At 37.8% G+C, this 26,660-nt stretch overlaps 1 protein-coding gene across 1 annotated transcript in view; it reads right to left on the bottom strand.

The window, feature by feature from the left end:
* LOC105439145 (beta-1,4-galactosyltransferase 5-like) overlaps positions 1-18,070 on the bottom strand; it is a 29,144-nt gene extending 11,074 nt beyond the window's left edge. The window contains exons 1-4 of the mRNA XM_030975943.1: positions 17,826-18,070; positions 2,446-2,502; positions 1,391-1,659; positions 521-637 (exon numbers count right to left, since the gene is read on the bottom strand). Coding sequence (XP_030831803.1) covers positions 521-637; positions 1,391-1,659; positions 2,446-2,502; positions 17,826-17,952 — 570 coding nt within the window. The 5' untranslated portion in view covers positions 17,953-18,070. The remainder of the gene's footprint in view (positions 1-520; positions 638-1,390; positions 1,660-2,445; positions 2,503-17,825) is intronic.
* Positions 18,071-26,660: the final 8,590 nt, after the last annotated feature.

The raw sequence follows: 26,660 nt of genomic DNA, 5'->3' as shown, positions 1-26,660 counted from the left end.
ATCATGTAATAATCATGCTTAACATCTAGTTAAGCTCGAATGTAACTTTATTACTTGATACATACTTATCAGTACGTGAGACTCGCACGGTAGCATCCATACATCGTTGTAGTCCATGTCACATATATCATCACAAGGTGGCGCTATTAACTTTAGACTAATGTAATATCATTACATTATTTACCTAGAAAAGTATCATCAGCATAAATACTGTTCTTCCTGAATGCCTACAATTATCAATACCCCCAGTATTGCTAGCCATTTGATACACCTGGATCAAGAAGGACAAACGTGAGTAAAACACCTTGCCCAAGGGTCTAAGCACCGAGCAAGGATCGAATCCAGGGCCTCTCGTATAAGAGTCAAGAGCCTTCATCAACAAACCATAGTGCCTCTAATTCTATGTAATTCCGAAATCCCTTCTCGGTAATTGCAAATGCACACCCCCTCCCCTTCAAAGATCGACATCGCTTTTAAAACCAGAGCATACAATGAAATAAAAGATGACGACTATACAGACCTGCTCAACAACAAAGAAGCTGAATTCGAGTAGCTGCTTCTGAAGCATCGGTATCAGGTTTTGCAGAAAAATTGGAAGATGAACGAAGCGATCTCGAAATGGTATCAAAATAGCAACCTAAACGGACAAAAAGGAATGTATAACATTCAAGTGAGAAAAGGGCAAATACTTTTGATCGAACGTTTTTCAAGGATCTAATTTAGTTCGGTAATGTGTAATGCAACTAGAATGATCGATGGGTTTATTTGTTAACGACTGAAACTTAATATATAATTAGAGTAGGTAGTTATGAGCAGCTTTAAAACATCATTTAGACACTTTTTCACTCTCGGTTTTTTAATTTTTGTATTCAAAATGGGGGTGGGGGAGAACGAACATCTTAAATATTTCTGAGCAAATGGTGTCGACCCCCCTTTTCCCACTAAACACCTACTCCATCGTTTTATCTTAATAATACCAAAAGATCATAAATCGGGATTATAGCTTTTCTAAATGCTTTACATATAATTATTCAGTTATCCCGGCCATCGGATTCTTAAACGCACAGTTTGCACCAAATATCCACTCCACTCCATTTCACGACTATAAACTATTGTGAATGTTAATTCTCTCGCTCTTGTAAACGAGCGATTAGTTCTCCGTCTATAAGATATCAGTAGGTCCCAATTTTTCTATTCTATCTTAGAAATAGAGTTTAGTATGTGAGATAAGCGTAAGAAGAGGAGGAGATATAAACTGCCATAGAACTGGAATGAAAATGTTAATAAAAGAAAATTTTATAATGAAGGGGTGAAGTTTTTAAATCGACATCTCTGTCGTCAGTTTATATTTAACGACACAACTCACTTAAGAAATCAGAACCATATTTACCTTCCATTTCGGTAAACAATTCATTGGTTTCCAATGTCCACCCGGAAGATACCAATAATTGCTTATATGCATTGCCTCCGGGTCAAGGACTTGATCGAAGAGCCAATCAACGTGATTAATGTTTCCAGTCTTGGGATCGACGAGTTTCTTAAGAAGAATCTCATTGGCTCGTTTTACAGCGGTCCGAACTTTTCCCGCAGAGGGTCCGAAAATGTGTTCCTCTGCGTGGGCTGTTGTTGTTTCGTTCAAATTTGGTTTTCTCTGTCCAACTGTATAACAGGAAATATATGGTGGTATCATTATGTCAAAAACCTTTAGGAAAACAATTTATTCACAAAGTATTTCATTTGATAAAAAAGTAATTTATCGAAATATTTAGTTTCATATTTTTAATGCGTTAATCAGTAATAAGCATAGTTACCATTTTCGATAGTCTTGTCTTTATGTATAGGTCGGAATAGATACATTTTATGAAGAAAAAAAAATGAGCGGCTGATCTAGCAATTTTTTGTAAAAGACATAAAAAAAATGCGTGAAATTTCCAAATAACTCAACACATATCTGTTAATATCTCATTAGTAAAATACATGATTTTCACGCAATGCAAATTTGCTCTTATAGTATAATTCCCTCTGTCCCTGTATTCCCTCTGTTCCTGTATTCCCTATGTCCCTGTAGTCCCTTTGGCCCTGTAATCCCTCTGTCCCAGGATTTCCTCTGTCCCTGTAGTCCCCTGGCCCTGTATTCCCTCTGGCCCTTTATTCCTTCTGTCTCTGTATCCCCTCTGTCCCATACTCTCTTAATATTCGGCATCCCTCCTGTCCTCGTATTGCTCCTATTCCGTAATCTCTCTTTCACGTCTATCCCATTTCCCCTCTGTCTCGCGTTCACTCTTCCCCGAACTTACTTTGTCACGCTTTCCCTTTATATTGAAAATTTCTCTCTGTCCGAAATTCCTTCCCCCTCCTGTAGTCCTGTTATTTTTATGTAATCACACTGTTCCATATTCCCTCTGTAATCCCGTATGGTCTTCGTTAACTGATGTATTTACTTACCAAGTTCTGGTATATCAGAGTCTGGACATATCGGTTTCGTGGTAAATGAGGAAGGACCTATGTATCAATGAAGAGAAAAAAATCAGAATAATCAAGAATAAGGTTTACATATTTAAGATACACGGGTGTTTTGGGGGACACCTTCACACTTTCAATCGGAGAAAATTAAACATACCTATGTATTGCGATTTAGAAAATTAATGCAATTGCTTCATTTTTAAACTGAGACACCTTGAACCAGCTGTCTATCATTTACTTTATACTGTAATTTATCCACCATGCTTGTTGATAACCTCCTGGCATCACCATTTCATGCTGTTGAAAGCGAGGGCAGACTGACCATTCTGAATTCGATGAGAATACCCCCCACGGGCCGCTCGATATCATGGCTAAAGGCCACGTCGGTTTGATTTGTGGTCTGAGGGCCGCCGGGTAGATCAAATAAGTAGTACTATGAAAATACTAGCCAATCGCCCGTGCAAATCATTCTTTATTCGGTATAATAAAATGCGCGGGGGGGGGGGGGGGGGGGCGGGGTATTGTTAGAAAAAATGACGCAGTTATAAACTAATGTCATACATCCACGTAGCCTTGACCATTGCTGCTTTTCTTTTCGTCTGCCACTGATTTCATTTTGAGTTAACATGTATTCTGCCAATGTTTTATAACATGATGTCGGAGGACAATAAAAAATTAAAAAATAGACTTTTACAATAACAACAAGATTTGATTTCGTCATTGCTGACGAATAGGTGATCTGCAGCAGATCGATGTGAGCTGAATGACGAATAAACGATCGACTGACGGCATCTAACGTACGGTCGAAAATCGCTCATTGATAAAAGGCCTCTGAGCTTTAACACATGTTTTGCCCTTGCTTAGAAGATCCGTCATTAGAAATTATGGAATAAGAAAAGAACACAAAATTGATGCATCTGGGTGGAATTTGTATTTACAGATATAAAACTTAACCTCATTTGCATAATGAAGATGATATCGCATAAAGTTCGTGTAATTATGAAAATCTTTCAAGTGAGGGGGATTATAGACGCCATTGTATACCCTGCATGATTATATTAGTATGGATTGCACTCTGTATGCGTGTGTATATAGTATTACAGAAGTGTTTCAAATTACGTCTGGGGACCGACATTTAAACGTCACCATCTGAAAGACGTGACTCAGTTTCGAACCTGCGTCCTCGGCTGAATCAGTTCCATTGTTAGCTGGATTACAGGCGCACGCCACAACGTCTAGTTATGTGCTTTTGAACCATATCTATATGGGTTCCTTCCTCTATCCTAATTTTCTGACTCTTTGTTTTCCGAAATCACTCATGCGTAACCGTCCAGGCGCACTTTTGTACGTTTCTGGTCCGCATCAGCTGAGTCACCAAATTAATATTTCGTGACTCATGATAAATTCGTATAGCAGTTAATTCCACTCGGCTGAACCAGTATATCTTTTCAAAATGAACAAATCCTTGTTCAATTTTTAGTAAAAAAGTGAAAAATTAAATTTCACGTCTTTAAAGCGTTATTTTCATTTTTAAAAAGATCAGATTGAAATTTTCTACCCCTTTTCAATTCATCAAAGTTTACGTTTATAAAATATATCAGCTAATTTTATCCTTTTTTTTAATTTAAACAAAAAATTTCATACTCGGACAGATTTTCTTTATCTTCACAATTGTAAACCTGGAAATGCAACACCATACAGTCACTCAATGGAATACAATATATCACATTGATATACACATGATATTTATATATATATATATATATATATAAACAGTGCGTCCAAGATAAAACGAAACCGAGAATTATCGATGTTTTATCATAACTTAATCACAATTATAATTGATAAATGACACATATTTGGAAAGCTTAGATCCTCCTCCTTCATTTGATGCAACTCATAATAATGCATATTTCACGCATGAGTGATTAAAATCAATTTGAAGAGAGGAAAACAAAAAGTCATTTGGCGGACGATATCTGAATTTCTAACAGAAAATCACATTTCTAAAAGTTGAGTTTCTGCCCTTTCATATGACACCTCAACCAGGAAAAATGAGCTAGGAATAACAAAGTTCTGTTTGCTGCTTGTAAGTGTCGTAAGTGCACCCGCAAACCTACTGTATAAAGTTCTGTTTGTTTAAAGTAGTGCTTGCATTTCCATAATTTGATTAAACGAATTCGTTTTCACTGGCTGCCTGCCGTATCAACAAACGAAAATAACAAAGGACTTAACTCCGTTTCGTTGACAATCAGCCGAAGAAGAAAGACTTCATGCATGGCTGATTGTCAACGAAACGGAGTTAAGTCTTTTGTCAATTCTGCTTTTTGCTACGGCAGGCAGTGAAAACGAATTTGTTTGCTAAAATTATGAAAATGTAAGGGCTACTTTAAACAAACAGAACTTTGTCATTCCTTGCTCATTTTTCCTGATTGAGGTGTCATATGAAAGGGCAGAAACCCAACTTTCTAGAAATGTGATTTTCTCTTTGAAATTCAGATACCGCCCGCCAAGCGACTTTTCGGTTTTCTCTCTTCAAATTGATTTTAATCACTCATGCGTGAAATATGCATCACAATGAGTTGCATCAAATGAAAGAGGAGGATCTAAGCTTTCCAAATATGTGTCATTTATTACTTATAGATTTGATTAAGTTATGATAAAACATCGATAATTCTCGGTTTCGTTTTTTTCTGGGACGCACTGTATAATTTAATTTGATGGTCAATATACATTTCTCGTTTATTACACACTTTTTATAGCTAATTCTTTTTCTTTCAAGATTGTTTTTTTCCATGTGTATTTCATCATATTTTATTTTATTGCATTTATACACTTTATATACTTTTAGATTTTATCTGATATGCATCATCCTTGAAGTTTGATTGTTGAGAAAAAAACGATTTACATCTACGGACTTGATGGTCTCAATATTTTTGTAAATTTTCATGTAAGGAAGTTGTTTGTCTTGTGTTTCATCATAAGTTTATCACAATTTCATTTTGGAGAAAGGGTACAATATTGTGACTGGGGTAGGTATGTTTGTATCCCAACTTTTCCGGGGTATATGAACATGTCCGTGCTAAAATGCCATATTCCTTGATTTCCCCCTTCTTTGCCTAATGTCTGACTACAATCATATGCATTGTCCTCAAAATTAAAAAATGAAATAACAGAAAAGACCCTAACGGCAATTCATGCATTTAATTGTATTTTTTTTAAACTGTAAACTGTGTTGCATTTCTAACCCCTAACATTCCTAACTTGAATACGAATGACAGGTGTTAATTTGAATGATAAAAATGACCCCTCGACAAGTGACGATTAATTTGAATGCTAGTTGAGCAGTTTCTAAATTAAATGACAGACCTATGAAACCCTTCGACCAAAATACTTTTAGATTTATCTGATATTCATCATCCTTTAAGTTTGATTGTTAAGGAAAAAGAAACAACTTACATCTATACGGACTTGATGGTCTCAATATTTGTGTTATTTTTATATTATTATGATATTTTTGTCTCTCCTTTTCTCTCTCCCCCCCCCCCCCCCCCCACCCGCTCTGGATTCTTACTTACTTTGATTTCATCATGTTTATATCTTTTCGCTAAAGTATAATGTCCGACGTATATTATAACCGTTAATTTAGGATGATAAACTATTTCATATTAATATGATGCAACAGAGATTTACATTCAAATATTTTACTTTTTATGAATTGTGTATTTTTTCCATAAAGTTGCGTATCATAATTAAAAAGAGATGAAGAAGAAGAAAAAGGAGAAGAAGGAAAAGAAGGAGCAGAATAAGACGAAGAAGAATAAAAAAGAGAAAAAATGTGTTCTAACCCCCCCCCCCTCCCCATCCCTGAGTTCAATCAAGCATTCAGAGTCGAGAACGGTATAATGAATTGCTTCTTTCTCTAATAATTAAATGAAACGTCATTACTTCTGCGCTTCGCGCGGGAGGGGCGAAACAGGAAATAGGAGTCGAGAACGGTACAACGAATCGTATTCTTTCTCGAATGATTAAATGAAACGTCAAAGCTTCCGCGCTTCGCGCGTGAGGGGGGGGGGGGAACTGAATTTAGACAAGGATTAAGAGTAAAAACGGTACAACGGATCATCTTCTTTCTCTAATAATTTAATGAATTGTCAAAGCTATGACGAAACAAGAACGGTACAACGGATCGTGTAAAAGCTTCCGCGCTACGCGTGGGATGGGCAAAAATGATTTCAGACAAGTAAGGATTTAGGGTAATAATTAAATGAAACGTCAAAGCTTCCGCGCTTCGTGCGGAAGGAGGAAAACTGAATTCAGACAAGGACACAATACAACGAATCGTCTTCTTTCTCTAACAATTGAATAAAATGTCGAAGCTTCCGCGCTTCGCGCAAAAGGGGCAAAACAAGATTTAAGAGTTGAGAACGGTACAATGGATCGTCTTCTTTCTCTAAAAATTTAATGAAGTGTTAGAGCTGAAAACTGAAAAATAACTTACATCCTGGCCCCGGGTTTATAGGGTTAAATTTGTAAACACATTGGCATTAATATAGTTGTCGATAATTGGTGACTAATGTTGTCGTTGATCCTCCCCCCCCCCCCACTGAAAAAGGTCTAGCGACGCCCCTGATAACAACGCAGTTTATACACTCGACCAAAGAATATGCAAGTACTACTGGTGAAGCACCGGACCTCCGTCTTTGTGCATTGTGCAACAACGAAGCATATACAACGTCTCACGACGTGACAAATCACTTTTATCTAACTTCTAACCAATCAAAAGGCCTCTTTTTTTCCAAGGAAGTGCCGGTAAACATTAATGCGACAAATGTGGCTCTTAAATTACAAAAGATCCCTACTCTTGGAGGGGTAGGAGAAAGCAATTTTACGTCATATTACTTCAGGTAGAGCCTGAAAATGCGTCTAATGTGGTTCTAAAATTGCAGAACCCCCTCCCAGACCCACCTCCGTTTAGTCGCTCCGCTCCCTCGCCGCTAAAGCCTCGCTCTATCGCTTCATCGTATTACATATATTTCACCCCCATACCATTTGGTGCCCCCCCCCCGGTAAGAAATTCCTGGATCCGTCACTGATGCCCATACCCCTTGAGCTCTGGGGGCTCCGCCCCTTGACCCCCGCCGGGGCTTTGTCCCTAGACCCCTCTTTGAAAAAACGTTCAGCGTCCGATTCGATTAAATGTTCACATGTCTCCTCTGATTTGTCTGCTTTCGTTTAGAGTAATTGTCTGTTATGATTGTATTTCCCTTTCAATCTAATCAGGTAATTGTGTGTAAGGAACTGGATGATTGAAAGTTGCTTAAAACTAAATGATGCAAAAACAGAATTTATTTTGCTTGGCAACAGTAGACAGCTCAGTAAAATTAAGGTTTCTCATGTTCAAGTTGGTTCTGCCCCTGTATCTCCTGTACATCAAGCTAGGAATCTTGGTGTAATATTTGATTCTGCCATGTCACTTGAAGCCCATGTATCAAATTGTGTTAAACTGGCCAATTGTAATCTACGTAATATCCGTGCAATTAGGCAATATCTCTCACCTCAATCCACCCAACAGTTAGTACATGCTTTTGTTACTTCGCACCTTGATAATTGCAATTCATTACTCTTTCGACTACCCGCCAACCAAATTAACCGATTGCAAAAAGTTCAGAATGCTGCTGCTCGCCTTGTAACTAACACCAGAAGATCATCACATATCACTCCTATCTTGAAATCTCTGCACTGGCTCCCTGTTCAACAGCGTGTGATCTATAAAATTCTACTCTTAACCTATCGTGCACTAAATGATCTAGCTCCAGAATACATTTCATCCCTTCTATCACCCCACTCTGCAGGTCGTTCTGGTTTACGTTCATCACATAATATTAGACTTAAAGAAGTACGTACCAAAAGAAATTGGGGGGATAGAGCATTTGCATCAGCAGCTCCTTCTTTGTGGAATAAGTTACCTTTCTCTATTCAGACGGCCAACACTCTTTCTTCTTTCAAAACTGGGCTTAAAACTCACCTGATGCTCAATGCATATTGTTAAATTTATGTTGAATATTAATTTAAATTATTTGTATGCGCCTTGAGCATCTCTAGAGATGGATATGTTGCGCTTTATAAATATTGTTATTATTATTATTATTATTAAGTAGAATCGTATATAGTATAAATTTGTAAATAGGTATTTATTTAGGCGCCTTGGATTAATTCTCATGTGCGAGAAGCTGCAGCCTTTTAACCTGAGAGCGCATGCATGAAAACTGTATTGAGTTAACCCGGATGCGCGATTTGCCCACGAAAAGCCGCATCGTGTGTGTCCGAAGACCGTTATGGAGCTCTCACACTCTGCCGTGTAGGCCTACCGTCCACCTGCCGAACGTTGGGTTTTGAGCGAACTTGTCCCCGGCCGCAAAAAAAATTCATAAAATTAATCTTTTCACCGTTTCGTTGCCATCTTCTGACCGATCTCACCGGGCGCATACCGGGTGTTGAACGTGCTTATACCGTCTTCACCGCCCAGATTGACTTTTGTTGAAAATTTTGGCCGTTTCCATACGGGCCCATACCGGGTCTCGAACGTGTGCACCGGGTTTGTAGCAACGACCTACCAGTCACTTAGCGTCTCCTCACCGCTCGGAGCGTCCTGTGAGCGAGTCCCCGGACTGCCGACGTTCATGACACGTTCATAACCCGCTTACAACCCGTTGCAGACGGTGGATTTTTTTTTGCCCGTTCATCACCGTCCTGTAACGGGTTATGAGCGTGTTGTGAACGTGTTCATACAGTGTGACCATTTTCATAACGTATTCATACCGTCCTCATACCGTTCAACACCGTCCTCTTGCCGCTTACTTGCGGCCGGTGCCAGCCGGCCAAAGTTTTGAACATGCCCAAAACTTTCGCCGGGTCCCACCGGGTGTAAATAAGCGCCAACGCCCTTTTAACGTGTTGCCCGCTTTGATAACGAACCACCGTGTGCCCTCGCCGTTCTCCAATGTCCGCAGACATTTTCGCGCACGGTGGCACACGGTAGGCCTACACGGCAGAGTGTGAGAGTCACTTTACGTCTTTTTCAAGCCAGAAAAACCGCGATTAATTTTCAACCCATTGAAAGATTCGTCATACTTGTTTAGCTCCCTCTGCGGCTAAACTAAGTTATTTTATCTCAGCTTGAGTTCGTGTTTAATTAGCACTGTACTCTGTATGTTTGGAATGGATCATTATGCACAATCAAAACACCGTTTAAAAGGGTTGTTTACAAATAATAAGACCTGTTAAAAAAAATCAACAAGCTGTTTTATTGTAATGAACTGTTAGCATTTTAAACAACGGTTTATCTGTGTATATATATATAACCGAATGAATATTTAAAAAGTAGATTTTTTTCGGGGAGGTAACTTGGAGGTGTCAATCTAGACACACGGGTTATGGGAGCCCCATTCAAATTTAATTCTCCAGCAATTCATGGAAATAAAGACTAGTGTTTTTTTTTTTCTCTCTCGCCGGTATAAACAATTGCGTGCTGGCCATAAAACCAATGTGTTGATTCATGAATTCCTGTTTGGAGACTATGGTATTCCACTGTCATTTAACTCATTGAGGCAAAACACATTTTACGGAAGTTTTAAATATTTTTTTTTTCTTTGAACTTGGTATAAAGCCCTCTCCAAAAAATATATTTCCTCTTGCTCCTGTTCATCTCTTTTCCTACCTCTCTTCTCTTTCTCTCTCTTTTCTCCCCCTCTTTTGTTTCTTCACTGGCCACCCATTATGGGTGCAGTCTGCCTCCCTATCCGCATTCTGCCCAGTGCCCCCCCCCCCTCCCCCCGTACGTTAGTGTTTTTCCGGCTTATTATTATCATTATAATCATCATCATCATATTATTATTATCATTATTTAGATGGGGAGGGTGATGAATAATGAAAGGAAAGCAATGAATTATAAAAATTCGTTTATAATCGTTTAGAAATTTGGTTGATTTTACTCTTCCATTTAATAAATCTCATTAAAATGTGAAAACTGCACTCATTATTTTTTCTTCCTCGCTCCCCCAAGTATACTAATGTGTATCGGTTTTTTTTTGTTTTTTTTTTTTTTGTTAGGTGAGAGTAATGGAAGGAAGGTAACAAATCATTGATTGACATTCGTTTAGAAATTTGCGTTGATTTTGCTCACATCATAAACGAAATCTTATTAAGATAAATCAATACTCTTGCACAAGATTCAAGATTACGATTCAAGATACTTTATTTCTCCAATCGTGCAAATATAAACTAACATCATCAATTGCTCCTGTTTGTTGTACTTTCATATTACTCATTATCAGCGCCCAAAATACACGGGGGTGATGGGCAATTCGCCCCCGTGAGCTCCATAATCGCCCCCGTCAGGTTACCCACGGGGGCGATTGCAAAATTTAAAGTCGCCCCCGTGGAATTATAAAATAAAGATTATCTTTTCTTATATAACTTTAACACAAAATGAGTTTCAATTTTCAAACCTTAAACCAATGAAATGGAACTTAGATGGCGCTTTCTCTCCCATCTCTATGTATTACCAATACAAACAACGGAAGCTCGCAGTGCAGCTTAATGCGGCCGTCAGCCGTGGCTATACTGCGCCGGTAGTACCGATGTGCACGCTGACGCCCAATATCTGCTGGAGCTGGAGACGATCGCGCAAGGACTGATACATGGAGAAGTTTTTCGTTGTGAAAAGATTTCTCTGAAATATGGTTGTTCTAAAAGAACAACAAATAATGTAACTCGACCAATAAATAAATATTGAGAAGAAGATCAGCAAAGATGTTGCAGGGACGTTTCGTTGTACCGTTCTCGAAAAATAATCCTCGTCTGAATTCATTTTACCCCCCCCCCCCCCCCCGTCCGCGCGAAGCGCGGAAGCTTTGACGTTTCATTAAATCGGTAGAGAAAGAAAACGAAAATATGAAAATAATATTTTGCCTTGATTAAGAAAACTTGAAAATTGTATCAGTATTAAACAGGGAGAAGAAAAGGGGAAGAATTATAAATCAAAACAAACATTGAAGAATCCAATTCAGTATTTTTTTCGTGATGCATACGAATGAAAGTACATACAAAGGTGAAATAATAAATTGAAGAGCGATGATAAATCAATTCTTTGACGTTGATTGATTGAAAAAAAAATAATGAAACAATATGGTCTGAGGGTCATATATCTTCGAATATTAGAAATTTTCATCCACCATCGTGTTGTTGAACACTATTTGCAATTTACTTTTAATGCAGTGACTTGTCGGTTACGAGCAGAAGGTCATTTCAGGCTTCTATATTCTATAATACTATCAACAGATATCTGGATATAGACACTTCAAGCTACGAGTCAGAAAGTATATCATCATCTCACAGAGTTCTACTCGAACACCGCATCGAAATTCTTTTCACCCTTTTTTTCTTCTTCCTCTTTTTTGGTCCCTTTTAGCTCTTGTTGGCGGGAAAATTGCAACTGATATCCCCCTTCTTTTCTTTACTTCTTCCTTAATTTTCCTTCCCTTTATCTCCTCTTCAGTGACTGGTCCCTCAGAAACTAGTGCTAAGCCAGTCACAGAGAATTCATGATTTCAACTGATGCCTGTTAGTGCATTGTACATTTGATTTTTCTTCACATTTCATTTTAAAATCTTTTCATATTTGATAAATATGGTGCATTGGCATATGGGCTATGGTTGGAGCGTTGGATGCGTTGAACAGCGATGGTGTATTATGTGGATTTATCATATTCATATTCTGAATATTTTCAGCGAATTGAATAATATTGAAAAGGATGCAATTCATGGTTGTACTCGATAATTCTCACTTAAATAACATATTCTCTCTCTCTCTCTCTCTCCCTGTCTTACATAAAGAAAAAATGAAAATAATATTTTGCCTTGATTAAGAAGAATTGAAAATTGTATCAGTGTTAAATAGGGAAAGGAAAGGGGAGGAAATTAATCAAAACAAACATTGAAGATCCAATTCAGTGTTATTTCGTGATGCATAAGAATGATAGTACATACAAAGGTGAAATAATAAATTGAAGAGCGATGATAAATCAATTCTTTGACGTTGATTGATTGAATAAAAAATAATGAAACAATATGGTCTGAAGGTCATATATCTTCGAATATTAGAAATTTTCATCCACCATCGTGTTGTTGAACACTATTTGCAATTTAATTTCAATGCGGTGACTTGTCGGTTACGAGCAGAAGGTCATGCAACACTATGAATATGGCAGACAATGAAAGCGGACAAAATATACAGTTCCTCAGGTAAACAAAGGAACATCCCTTCACTGCTATTATGTAAAAATGGGAACAGGTGAATATGCAAGTGACACCTGTTCTACACATTTTTACATAATAGCAGTGAAGGGATGTCCCTTTGTCCGCTTTCATTGTCTGTCATGTTCATAGTGCAAGCACCTAACTCATAATCCGCCCTTCTATTGTTCGAGTTTATAACAATGACAACGAACTCTACCTTTGGCCACGTTCATTGTTCCTCTTACGTAACATAGATGTAGATAGGCCTCAGACATAACTCTTTTCGTATAATCATTCTATATACCGGTAGGTCTAAAATGCTTTCAAATATTTTGAGTCGTTTTTGTTTGGATATACTTTGTCAATATACTTACACACTAGTATTGTCAAAATTTGCCAATACTACCAAACTATTACGTTTTCCATCATCTTCCGCTCTAGAATCCTATTATTTATTTATTTGTATTTGTTGGGCCTTTCTTATATTTTTCTTGTCTCTCTCTCTTCAAGATTTCTTCTGTTTTTGTAGGGGTATTTATGCTGTTAATTTTTGTATAAATAAACGAGAAATCGTTATTCTTTCTCTTATAATGATGTTGTCCACCTTCTTCTATAGATAACCCTTTTGTGCTAAAGTATAATGTCCGATGTATATAACTTCTGTCAATAACATACAATGAACGTATAATTTTATTTTGATGCAACAGAGATTTTTATTTTTATTAAGGAGTACGTCGAATTGCGATCTCATTTAAAACCTTTGTATACGGCACGCGCGGGTACAGTGTACGACGCATGAGCCTTGGCCTTATATGGTCATTGACGCCTATTCATGGTAACGGGCCTATTATTGAAAAGGTTATATATAGGATTTCCCGGCCAAATTCGCGCGTTTGTCATTCGAATTCATTTACTTTGCATTTAAGTTAGCGCAGATCGGCTTTGCTATGCCAATTATCATTCAATTTTACAGTTTTTGTATTTAATTAAGGATTTTGGTCGAAGGGTTTCATAGATCTGTCATTCAATTTAGAAACTGCTCAACTAGCATTCAAATTAATATTCACTTGTCAAAGCGTAATTTTTATCATTCAAATTAACACCTGTCATTCGTATTCGTAATATTTTTATTCAAGTTAGGAATGTTAGGGGGAAGAATTGCCACAAACTTTTACAGTTTTTAAATAATGCAGTTAAAATGCATGATTTGCCATTGTGGTCTAAGCTGTTATTCCATTTTTTTTATTTTTAGGACAATGCAGATGGGTGTAGTCAGTCATAAAGTAAAGAAGGGGCGAAATCAAGGGATATGGCATTTCTGCGCGGACATGTTCATATACCCGGGAAAGGTGGGGATACCCTCAATCGCCCCTTTTTACTACCGTCAGACTCGGAATTTTGCTAGAGTAATTCACATCGTCTCTTATACCCAGCACACCCCTCTGTTTTTCTTAAAGAGTTTCATAATTTACTTGCCCGCCAGCAGATCGATGGCTAAAGACATGGCTAAATAATGAATCATGTTCAAATTGTTGACTCTAGTCCCTACCCCAGTCACAATCAGTGGCAGATCCACGGGGGGGGGGGGGGCCGGGGGGCCCGGTCCCCCCCCCCCCTTGAGAAAAAAATCATGTAAAATCACGTGATTTTTACCTTTTTTTTGGGGGGGGGGGGTGCAAATTGAAATTCTTTTGAGGATCAAAAAAAAAAATGTGCTCACTACCCCCCCCCCCCCCCCCCACTGAGCGAATTTTGGCCGGCGCGTTTTTACAAATTTTCGGGAGCAAAAAAAAAAATTGTGCTCTGTACCCCCCCCCCCCCCCCCCCCCCCCCCCCCCCCCCCCTACTGAGCGACTTTTCGGCCGGCGCGATTTTCAAATTTTCGGGAGCAAAAAAAAAAAAAGTTGGGCCCCCTCCCCTAAGAAATCCTGGATCCGCGCCTGGTCACAATATTGTACCCTTCTTCCATAATTAAATTATGATGAAATTATGATAAATTTATAATGAAACATAAGACAAACAACTTCCTTACATGAACATTTACAAAAATATTGAGACCATCAGGTCCATAGATGGAAGTCGTTTTTTTCTTCTTAACAATCAAACTTAAATGCTGATGAATATCAGATAAATCTAATAAGTATAAGTGTATAAATGCAAGAAAATGAAATATGATGAAATACACATGAAAAAACAATCTTGAAAGAAAAAGAATGAGCTATAAAAATTGTGTAATAAACGAGAAATGTATATCGACCATCAATAATGCACAAAGTGTTAATTTGAATGCTTCAAATGAATTAGAATGCTAAAAGTACACCGTCGCGTTGTCAGAAAATCGTGTTGCGCCAAATCGAATGACCAAATAGCGAAAGAAGCACATTATACATTAATTTGAATGAAACATACATAGATTCTAACGAAAACTTCATAGATTTGAAAACTAGAAAAAGGAATATAAACCCAAAATATATCTGACAGCACCAAAACCGTCGAATTTGAACGCAGGACAAATTAATTTAAATGACAAACTCGCGAATTTGGCCGGAAAATCCTATGCTTGCAATGTTGCCGTGTCCCAGCACAACTCTTACGAGAAAACAACTAATTTTATGACTACTGCATGGGACACATGGGTGTCGATCCCGGGGGGGGGGGGGGGGGGGGGGGGGGATGGGGGGGATATATCCCCCCCCCCCCCAATATTTCAGGTGGGGGTGGCCTGTACAATCATCCCCCCAATAATTCACCCTCAAAAAAAAAAAAAAAAAATTAAGAGAAAAATTAATGATGAGAGCCCGATGAGAGTAGTTTATGGTTATTACTCGCAATTGACCATCAATATACACAAATTGGTATCTCATTTTCATAATAGACTCTCTACATACATACATACGAAGTAAATGAGACAGCCGGAGATTAGACAAGAATAAATTGAATTTTCGCTCATACGGCTTCATTAGGAATTGATGAATTTATTCAATTTGTTCAATCAACAGCACCATAGAATTGCAGTGCGCCAAATGCAAAGACGCAGAGTTAAAAAGCAACGAGCTAAATGTTATAAGCGCGAAGCGCAAAAGTAGCAATCTGCAACATCAGACAATCCTGGACAGATGAACTCTGTCACGAATTCGTGATGAGATCGGAGACAAGGAGAAAGATTTTCGGACATCAGTATAACTTATAAGATAGTTCACTAGTTGTTATGTTGTTTCCGTTCACCCTTTTTAAAATTCACGTCATTGTATCTTTATTTTTATTTTTTCACTCATTTTATTTCCTGATATTTCCTAAAACATTTTTCATTTTTGGAGAAAGATTATTATGTCACAACTTATTTTTGTTTTTATTGAAAAGCTGATGTAGGCCTATGTCACTGGCGTACTGGTTGGTTCAATCCCCCAATAAAATCCAACCATGACTTATTTTCAATTTCAATTTCGTCATATCACATGATTTTCAACAAAATTCGCGTTTCTCCATTTCTGTTGCAAACTGACACATTCCCAAATAGCCAGGAAAAGCATATATTTTGTATGTTCACTAATGGGCCTAATTAGTGGCCGTTAACACTAACAGTAGTATACAATTCCTTTCCAGAAGCTATTGCGACAAGCACTGCCAGGAGATAACATGCTACCCACCACTTGGGCTGTGCATGCAAAGATATGGAACGAACGTTCCATACGTACATCATGTGGGGAAACTGAATTCAAACAAGGATTAATCTAGAGAGCAGTACAACGAATCGTCTTCTTTCTCTAATAATTTAGTAAAACGGCAAAGCATCCGCGCTTTGCGCGGGAGGGGCAACTGAATTCAGACTAGGATTAAGAGTTATAATTAAATGAAACGTCAAAGTAAACGATACAACGTATCATCTTCTCTTTCTAATAATTTAATGAAACGGTAAAGCTTCCGCGCTGGGCGCTAGATGGGCGAAAATGAATACAGAAAAGGATTAAGAGTAATAATTCATTGAAACATCAAAGCTCCCGCACTTCGCGCGGGAGGGCGGGGCGAATTGCACTCAGACAAGGACACGATACAACGAATCATCTTTTTTCCCTAGTAATTTAATGAAACGTCAAAGCTTCCGCGCTTCGCGCCGAAGAGCGGGGGCGAATTGCACTCAGACACGGACACGATACAACGAATCGTCTTCTTTCTCTAATAATTTAATGAAACGTCAAAGCTTCCGCGGTACGCGCGGACAAAGGGGGACTTGATTCAAACAATAAGGATTAAGAGTCGAGAATGGTACATCGAATCGTCTTCTTTCTTTAATAATCTAATGTAACGTCAGAGCTTCCGCGGTACGCGCGGAGGAAGGGGGACTTGATTTAGACATTAAGGATTAAGAGTCGAGAATGGTACATCGAATCGCCTTATTTCTTGAATCATCGAATGAAACGTCAGAGCTTCCGCGCTACGCGCGGAGCAAGGGGAACTTGATTCAAACAAGGATTAAGAGTCGAGAACGGTCCAACGAATCGTCTTCTTTCTCTAATAATTTAATGAAACGTCAAAGCTTCCGCGCTTCGCGGGGAGGGGGGAAACTCCCCCTCCCTGTACCCAACCCCGTAGGGAACGCGCTTCGCTTGCTTACTACCACCACCTAAAGCTTCGCTTGCTTACTACCATGAAATCCTGGCTACGCGCTTGGGGAAGGGTGCAACCTGCCACACGCTTCTACCTCTTGGTTGCTTTGATCCATTGCCGAAAATATTTTGGCACCTATCATCCCCCCCCCCCCCCCAACCACGGATACAAATCGACACCCTTGATGGGACACATTATAGCAGGAGAATGTAACCATGTTTGTAATACTTGCAGTGCTACCAAGTCCCAGCAGAATAATATCCCAAAACGGCATGTGAGAAATCCCCAAATTTACCCTTAAATAAACAAATTCAAAGAATGTACTGGCCTCACCTGTACCAAAGAGTATTATCGAAGATTGGTCAGCCCCTAGCTAGGTCAGAAATCCTAGCTACAGTCTTCTATTTCAAGTTTTTAAGTTATAAATTCATGCACCCTTCGTCAGGGAATAAGACCTACCTGTTGAGCTGCCATAATCCAAAAATAGCCAAAGGGCAAGACAAGTTATAGAACAAGCACTGATGAGTACAAAGATGGTAGATTTTGGTTTCAAGGACCTGCTGCAACTAATTGATCTCGTCGGCATCTTGATTTAATCTCTCGTTTCTTCCTCTCCGGTTATTGACAAATATATCTAGCGATCGTTGATGACTGAATGTGCTCAGTCAGACCGCAGCGTGCGCGATAATGAGGCTGTACGGCAATTTTTATTCAGATTCTCGTTCGGTGAAAGGTCGCTTCCAACGCTCTCGTATAACAGGAGACAAGCCAAGGGAATTCGGTAGCATCATTTTGTCGCCCTCATACGACATTTTCGCTGTTCTTTGACACCAAATTTGCCCAAGTTAGTTAGATTTTTTTTGCCTATTTTTATCGCAAACAAAAAGAGCGTTTTTTAGTCCTCGCAAAAATTAACTACTCATTTCATAGTGTCGTATTTTGCTAGTTCCTGACTGGTATTGATAATATTATTTCGATTTTTTTGCATCCTACGTCGAGTTTGATAACCAGTCCATCGTTTGATGTTGAAGACACGTAGACGCAAGTATTTTTTGAATACGAAATATGCCCAAAGTATTGGACTATATTTTGGAAATCTACCGGAAGTAGACGGAAAATGATTCGTAACCGCGGGAAATTGCTATGGCTACGGCCTTTCAGTCAGCAATGACCGGGTGTTTTGTGTGTCGCTGTGCCATTATGTGACACATACAGCACGAATTTATGTAGTCCCATGCGTAAATATTTTTGTCAGCATTTTAGTTTTTGTTGTCGCGAATCGACAGCAATGTAAATAAATCGAAAACTCATTAGTCATTGCTATTCATTATAAATCTACATGTAGATCAATTGATATGTTTTATAAGCAACCCAGATAGCAAAATGTTGTGGGGCCTGAATCTGAGTTTTAATATGGTTACAACTGGGCTGGTATATGGGCCCCTGATTGGCAGCCCATCTGGGGCCCATATATAACCCTGGTGCATATTGCAGCCCACCTGTGGCCCAATTGACCCAGATGGGCCCCACAATGGTTGTTGTTGGTTTTAGTTGTCGCGTTCAGTCAGCTTTGACTATTTACGCCTGATAGTTTTTTAAGTCTTGTCGAGGTAGTCGAGTCGTAATGAAATTTCTGGCTATTTGTTTCGACCGATGTTGTTCTGTTAGAACAATGGGCCCAGCCAAGTGGGTTTTATATGGGTCACGAGGGTTCTAAATGGGCTTCATATGATTCAAGTGGTTATATATGGGTCCATATGGGCCAAGAGGGTTCTATATGGGCTCTATTTGGGCAAAGTGGGTTTTAAGTGGACTCCATATGGGTCAAGTGGGTTCTATATGGGTCCCATATGGACAAAGCGGGTTCTATATGGGATCTTTATGGGCCCAATGTGATTCAAAATGCGCTTTATATTCTATGAATGGGTTCTATTTTTACCCAGATGAATTCAGTTATATAATTTAACTAGTCACGTACAACTGAACCAGTTATCCCATTTCAACTGGTCTAACTGGACCAGTTGTACCATTTGGGATAACCGGTTGAAAACTCCAGTTAAAAGACTTAATTAGTAAGTTATGGTATAAGTAGCACTTGCACTAATTAATTTTGCCAATGACAATAACACATCGTCTGCAAATTCCAATTTAAAGGCATTGGTATTAAGAAGACTTGGTGAAGTTTGCTATGAAGGAGGTTTTTCCATATACGTGTATTTTATTGAATTTGTTTTTAATTAGTTCATAGTTGGTGTTTTTTTCAAACCCATGTTTAATTAACTGCAATTTATACATAGTAGTTAAATATCCCAATGATTAGCAATTCACTTTATGTAGTATTTTCGAAATGAATCGCATAAAACTAAATCATCAGTAATTAAGAAATATCCTGTAAATTCAGAAATATTAGAAATATGGGTATATTTGTGGGTTTTGGATGGGAAAGCCCATCTCGTAAATCTGTTGTTTTTTTTAGCTGGGCCCGGCCGATGCTCGATGTGAGCTTTTCACCACCACAAACCCACATGGGGCCCACATGGGGCCTATATGTGTTGGTACTTGTGGGTTCTGGGTGGGAAGGCCCATCTGGTAAACACCTGGTTTTTAGCTGGGCCCAGCCGATGCTCGACGTGCGATTTTCACCACCAAAAACCCGCATGGGGCCCACATGGGGCCCATACAGTATGTGTCGGTACTTGTGGGTTCTGGGTGGGAAGGCCCATCTTGTATTCACCCAGATGGGCCCCAGATATTTTGCTATCTGGGATATTTCCAAGGGTTTAAGCATTAGACAAGTAATCAAGGGGTGTGATCGAATTGTAACAAAAATGAGCTGAGGCTGCCGGCTGAGCTAGATTAGAATTAAAAATCACACTTTACAGTATAATTAATTGTATTAATTTAGGGATTCTCAAACATTGGTTCTGCCTTCTGGTCAACTCAACCTTTATAACCAGCCATAGAAATAAGCAGCATTTCCCGTATGCGAGTTGAATAATGATTATGAACAGAGCAGAATTAAAACAAAAGGCCAAAGTTAAACACTTACATTTTACAACTTGTGCACATGTGGACAAATGAAGGGAAAACTTTATGAATCTGACACCTGTAATTTGTTTTCATTTACTAGATAATTTGGAATGCAAGCCAGTTTTGTCTACCATAAATGGCTAGCCACTTCGATGGGATCTTTTCAAATCCCCATACATTGAACTAAGCCTTTTTATATTCCTTCATCTTATCATTTGTTGTTGTTTTTCTGACAGACGCACTCAACCATCGAAACTTACGGAACAATGGGGACTTATATATTTGCACAACGAGAACGTGGACTGCGACGTGTGACGTCCTTTTAAGGCAATGTGACGTCCTTTTAAGGCACTGGCAGTGACGTCACACTGCCTTAAAAGGGAGTCACACAAGCAGTCCACGTTCACGTCGTGCAAATCTAAAAGTCTCTATTGACAATTTTTTTTTTCTCGAAAGACAGAGACATCACACAACAGTCTCCATTCCATTCCTGGATCAACACTTGCTGGACTCCATGCCTTTGTTCATTTTAATTGTCATTTTAATATTAAAAGACTCGACGTGATTACATTTTTGTATCTCTGATACTTGCAAGGTGGTGTTCCGGAGCTTCACATGAAGTGTCACTTTTATACAATTTAACGACTTTTTATTCTAATAATACTTTTATTCTCAGAAACACATTTTATGCGTGCGATGGTCTCAACATAAAAGTCAAATTCAGTTTATAAATATAATACAAATATTAAATTTTTGTATTCCTAGTCCTATTTCTTTTATTATTAGTGTTAATAATAATATTTTTGTTTAACCGTTGATTACTGTTGATTAAGAAATGTAAATAACACAGACCTGTTAAATAATACCCCCCCCCCCCCCGCAAAAAAAAAAATTAATAATAATAATAATAATAATAATAATAATAATAATAATAATAACTAGACATACTTGTTTGGAACAAGTATAGGTGGGCTGGTCAACTAAAATTTGAGACAAAATAGAGCAAAAATAAGCGAGATACTGCTATAAAGACGAGGTCATGTAGATTCATGATGTGAACGAAATTGATGATGATGGCCATGATGATGATGATGATAATAATGATGATCATGATGATGTCGATGATGATTATCATCAGTATGAGAATGATGATCATGATGATAATGATGATGATCATGATGATATTGATGATGATCATGATCATGAGCGTGATCCTGACATCTTATTGAAAAAATGAGGAATGATTAAGATAGCATATAGCCTCAGCTACAACATATTCAAAAATCAACAAAATCCAAGCAGAAACTAGAAATTTAAGTCGTCATGGGGACGAATTAGGTGGTCTGTCTTCAATTCTTATGATCATGCTCATCTTCAATTCAATTACCCAATAAACTGATGTTAGTGTAAAATGATGTATTAAGATATGGATTGATGAATGAAGTACAGATGAACTGATGAACTGATAGATTGAACTGATGTGAAATGAACTGAATTGATGAGCTAAACGGATAAACTGATGAACTGAACTAAACTGATGAGCTGAACTGATGAACGAAATATTGAGAAAATATCATGATGATTCGTTTAATAAAATTATGGAAATGCAAGCACTACTTTAAATAAACAGAACTTTGTCATTCCTCGCTCATTTTTCCTGATTGAGGTGTCACTCTCACTCTCTCTCTCTCTCTCTCTCTTCTTCTTCTTCTTCTTCTCTGTCTCTGTCGGGACTTCCACCTTTGTTTTTCCCTCTCCATTATCATCATTATCATCATCCGCATCATCATCATCATCATCAACATCATTAATCACCATCATCAATCATCATCATTATCATCACCATCAACATCACGAACATCATCACTATCATCAAAATCACCATCATCAATCATCACCATCATCATCATCAACCTCATCATCATCAATCATCATCATCGTCATTATAATAATCATCATCAATCATCATCATCGTCACCATCATCATAATCCCCATCATCAATCATCATCATCATCATCATTATCACCATCATCATCATCATAGTCATCATCATCATCATTATTACCATCCTCATCATTATCACCATCATCAATCATCATCGTCATCATCACCATCATCATATACATCATCATCCTTATCATCGTCATCTTCACCATCATCATTCATCATCAGTATCAACATCATCATCATAATCACTATCATCAATCATCATCATTACCATCGCCATCATCATCCTCAATATCATCATTATCATCTCACCATCATCAATCATCATCATCGCCATCATCGGTATCATCACCATCATCACCATCATCAATCATCAACGTCACCATCACCATCATCAATTAGCACCATCATCAATTATCACCACGATCAATCATTAACATCGTCATAATCATCATGATCATCATAATCGCCATCATAATCACCATCATCAGTCATCATCATCCTCATAATCACCGTCATCAATCAACATCATCACCACCATCATCAGAATGAGGTTGATGAACATCATTATCATCATAATCCCTATCATCAGTCATCATCAATATCATCATCAGTATCATCATCATTATCAATCATTACCATTATCACCATCATCAATCATTATCATCAAAATCATCATCATCATCACCACCTCCATCATCATCGTCATCAATCACCATCACCATCATCATCATCATTTTTACCAATGTTATCATCATCATCATTACTATCACAGTCATCGTCATCATCACCATCATCATCATCATCAATTCCCCCAGCTCTCTCTCTCTCTCTTTCTTCCTTTGTCCTAGTTTCTCTAACTCTTCAATCTCTTTTCTTATATTATCCCTGTCTTCCACTGCCTGTCCATCGTCTGTGAGACTTACATCTAAAACGTCGAAGTATCTCAAGATAGAACTTTTTTTTAATAGAATATATCAATCCGACAGAGCTTGATAAATCAACAAAGCATGTAAATTTACCCTTAGTTCATCATAATCATCTCCAGTCAAGTCTAATCTATACACGTCATGCCATCAATTAATATCAACAAATCACTTGTAGAGATTACTGAATAACATTTTTCAATAAGACCATATATGGGTTATAGATTTGGGATGGAAGCTCCAGTGCCGACTAATATTAAGATTCGTAGGAATGGAGCCTTATAATATATTCGTGTATAACTCATATCACAGTATGATATAATAGTAGACCAGCCAAACATAAACATGGGCTGTAGAAAAAGTTCCCATGGAATTTTGGGGGCAATGCATAGCATACATGCTAAATCTTTTGCAAAAAAACAAAGGAGTAAGGACAATAACCTCCTGGAAAATTACCCACCCCCCCCCCAAAAAAAAGACAACAACCCCGAGGACAATGACCCCCCTGAAGAAGAAAAAACGGGAAATTACCCCCACACCTGAAAATTACCCCCCGGAAAATTTACCCCCCTTCTCTAGGACAACCAAGGACAACCACCCCGAGAACAATTACTTCATGCTGTTACTTGCCATATTTAGAATATTAAGGCATTTGAAGAGCCATGATTTTCAGGGAACATTTTTTATCTGTTGTTCTTCCACACTTGCATAATAACAATGATAACGCTTACAAGTTAATCGCCACCTCTTCCCAGAACTCTACCGTCTCTTTAATGTTTTTGTATACACCATAAATCTGTCTATTGAAATTATTCATCTTGATTAAAGATAAAATCCAGTTCTGGTAAAAAAAAAAATAATAATAATAATTCTCACAGAATCAAACGAAACTTACACTGAATGTTCAAGATTACAAATGACATGTGCCAAACACTTTTGGAAGAAAATGTATACTAGCTGAGTAATGAGCATAGAAAGACAAGGAAATCAAGGTAGTACTAGCCCCGACACCATGTGTGTTGTCCCATATATAGCTTTCTGTGTACAGTGCTTGTTACTTTACCAAGACTCGGTCAAATTTATTATGACTTTGATGACTCCAGAACCTTGTAGTGCACACCAATACTTACATGCTACATAATCAACTGTTTCTGATCCTTTCCACACCTTTTCTTTCACAATGCAATCGCATTTAATACCAGTACTAAAGTTTATCTTTAAGCATATGACATGTGTTGTTATGCCTCACACAGAAAAGAAATGATCAGATAATGTGATGGATAAGTCATTTTTTTGGTCCCCAAAGAATCGACTTCTTTTTACAGGATGCACATTTTGAGTGGATACAGACTGTACATGTTCCGACAGTTCCGTATATGGCGATTCTCACATATTAGCTGCATAAGTCCAAGGGCCAAAAACTGAAAAGGCCCCTCCCCCTTACACAATCTGAAATAATTTGTTTTCTGTTAGTTAGGACCGTTCCCAATCGGAATGTGCTAGTTGGTTCTAAAGTATGTAGTGGAGGTGACCACTATAGGCTATTATCATGTTAACGGATCAAGAACATTTTAGAATTTTAGAAAGCTAATTCAACTTCAAATGCATTTAATTACTATATTTTTTAATCATAACAAAAAATAAAAAACAAAACAACAAAAACTGATTAACTTGGGCGAGTGTGTAACTTTCCTCCATGTTGTTATTCTACTCTTTTTGTATGGGTGTTGCGCACTTTCCCAATGTTGATGCTTCCAACCTTAGAAAATAGCCAAAAAAGATGCCTGAAGAGTATGCTTACTCATGTCATAAATCATAACCCTAGATATGACGTCACATTCACACATATCACAAAGAGCCTCTAGTCTACATTTAAGTAAGTGAACTATAAACCCGATTACGACTGCTTCAAAGCAGACGGAATGTTCTTTATCTTTTAAGTCTCTTTCAATTTGTCATACCGTTCCCACGTTATACGTGTATTGCCTTGTACATTTCGTTGAAATTTAACAGTATGTTACGTTATAAATTCCGTCATAAACTAGAATAAAAAATATATAAAATAGAATCTTCGACATCACATTTTATTTTTGGCGTAATTAATGACTTTGAAGTACCCTGGATGTCTACTTTGAATCCAATCTGATGAAAATATCGGCATTAAAGGCCCCTTATACTGCAATTGAAGTTTGTCGGGTGGTCAATAATTAAGGGCAAAACATGGTGACACTATTATTAAAGAAAAACGAATAGAAATTAAAAGCAAAAGCTTTTTGTCCACAAATTGTAATTTTCTATTATACCTATCCAATACTAACAACCATTTTGTCCAACTTATCGTTACCTGTAATGGCTCAAATTACATTGCAATCAAATTGGAAGATCGAATACATTGATGTATATGTTAACATTTGTTTTTGTGCTGTTCAATTATATATGTGTGGTATTTATTAAATTCAGTTTTTTCTCGTGATGTGTATGGTAACGGCCGTGGTGGTCACATCCACCACCAACTTTATGACAAGCGTACGCGCCGGGCTAAAGGTCCTATTAAATCAGAAATACTCAATTTCAGATTGTTTCTCGGTGGGTGGGGCCTTTTCGATTATTGGCCCATGGACTAATGTTGTTAATACCTGTAAGAATTGCCGTATACGGTACATGTACACTGTATTATGTACATGTACATCTTTTTTTTTAAAACCAAAATGCGCTTCCTGTAAAAACATAACTCATTTGGGATAGCATAACATGACTTATCCATTACAGTATCTGATAAATTATTTTATTTGTGTGGCATGAAAACAAATATTATATGTTTAATCAAGAAAAGTGTTTTCATTGGCATCCTTTTTGTTCATGTTAGTTTAGATAACCCCTTTTCTGAGTAAGTGATACTTTTAATTTTCATTGCGTTATACATGTGTGTGTAATATCTGACTTTTAAATGTTTATTAATCCGTTTTATTACTTCAAACTCATGATATGAAAATGAAAATTATATCAATTGAAAGATCTTTCTCAGATAAAACATATTCGACCAAAAATGGAAAATTATGATTTTATTTACATTCTTTCAAATTTTAGTATTTTAGTAAAGAAAAAGGCGCGTGGCATCCACTCCTATGTTAATCTTTAGTATTTTCGAACGGTCGCTACCCAAGTGTGAATCGATAATACCATTTAGGCACTGAAAGTGGAGGTATTATGTGAAGGAGGCGTGGAAAAGTCACCGGACTATGAAGCACATGGTACAGGGTTCCGTCCTAATGAGTGGGCCTACACCCTTGCCAATATTAGGGGATGATAAATCAACAATGGACCATAGTTTTTCATACTTTATTCATGATCATTCGGATTTCACAAAATGCATGAAACTTGGAAATGTAC

Source organism: Strongylocentrotus purpuratus, unplaced genomic scaffold (genome assembly GCF_000002235.5).
Source record: "Strongylocentrotus purpuratus isolate Spur 01 unplaced genomic scaffold, Spur_5.0 spur5_scaffold_8, whole genome shotgun sequence".
In the NCBI taxonomy this organism is placed as follows: Eukaryota; Metazoa; Echinodermata; class Echinoidea; order Camarodonta; family Strongylocentrotidae; genus Strongylocentrotus; species Strongylocentrotus purpuratus.
The sequence above is the reverse complement of the archived record's forward strand: the minus strand, read 5'-3'. Positions and strand labels throughout refer to the sequence as shown.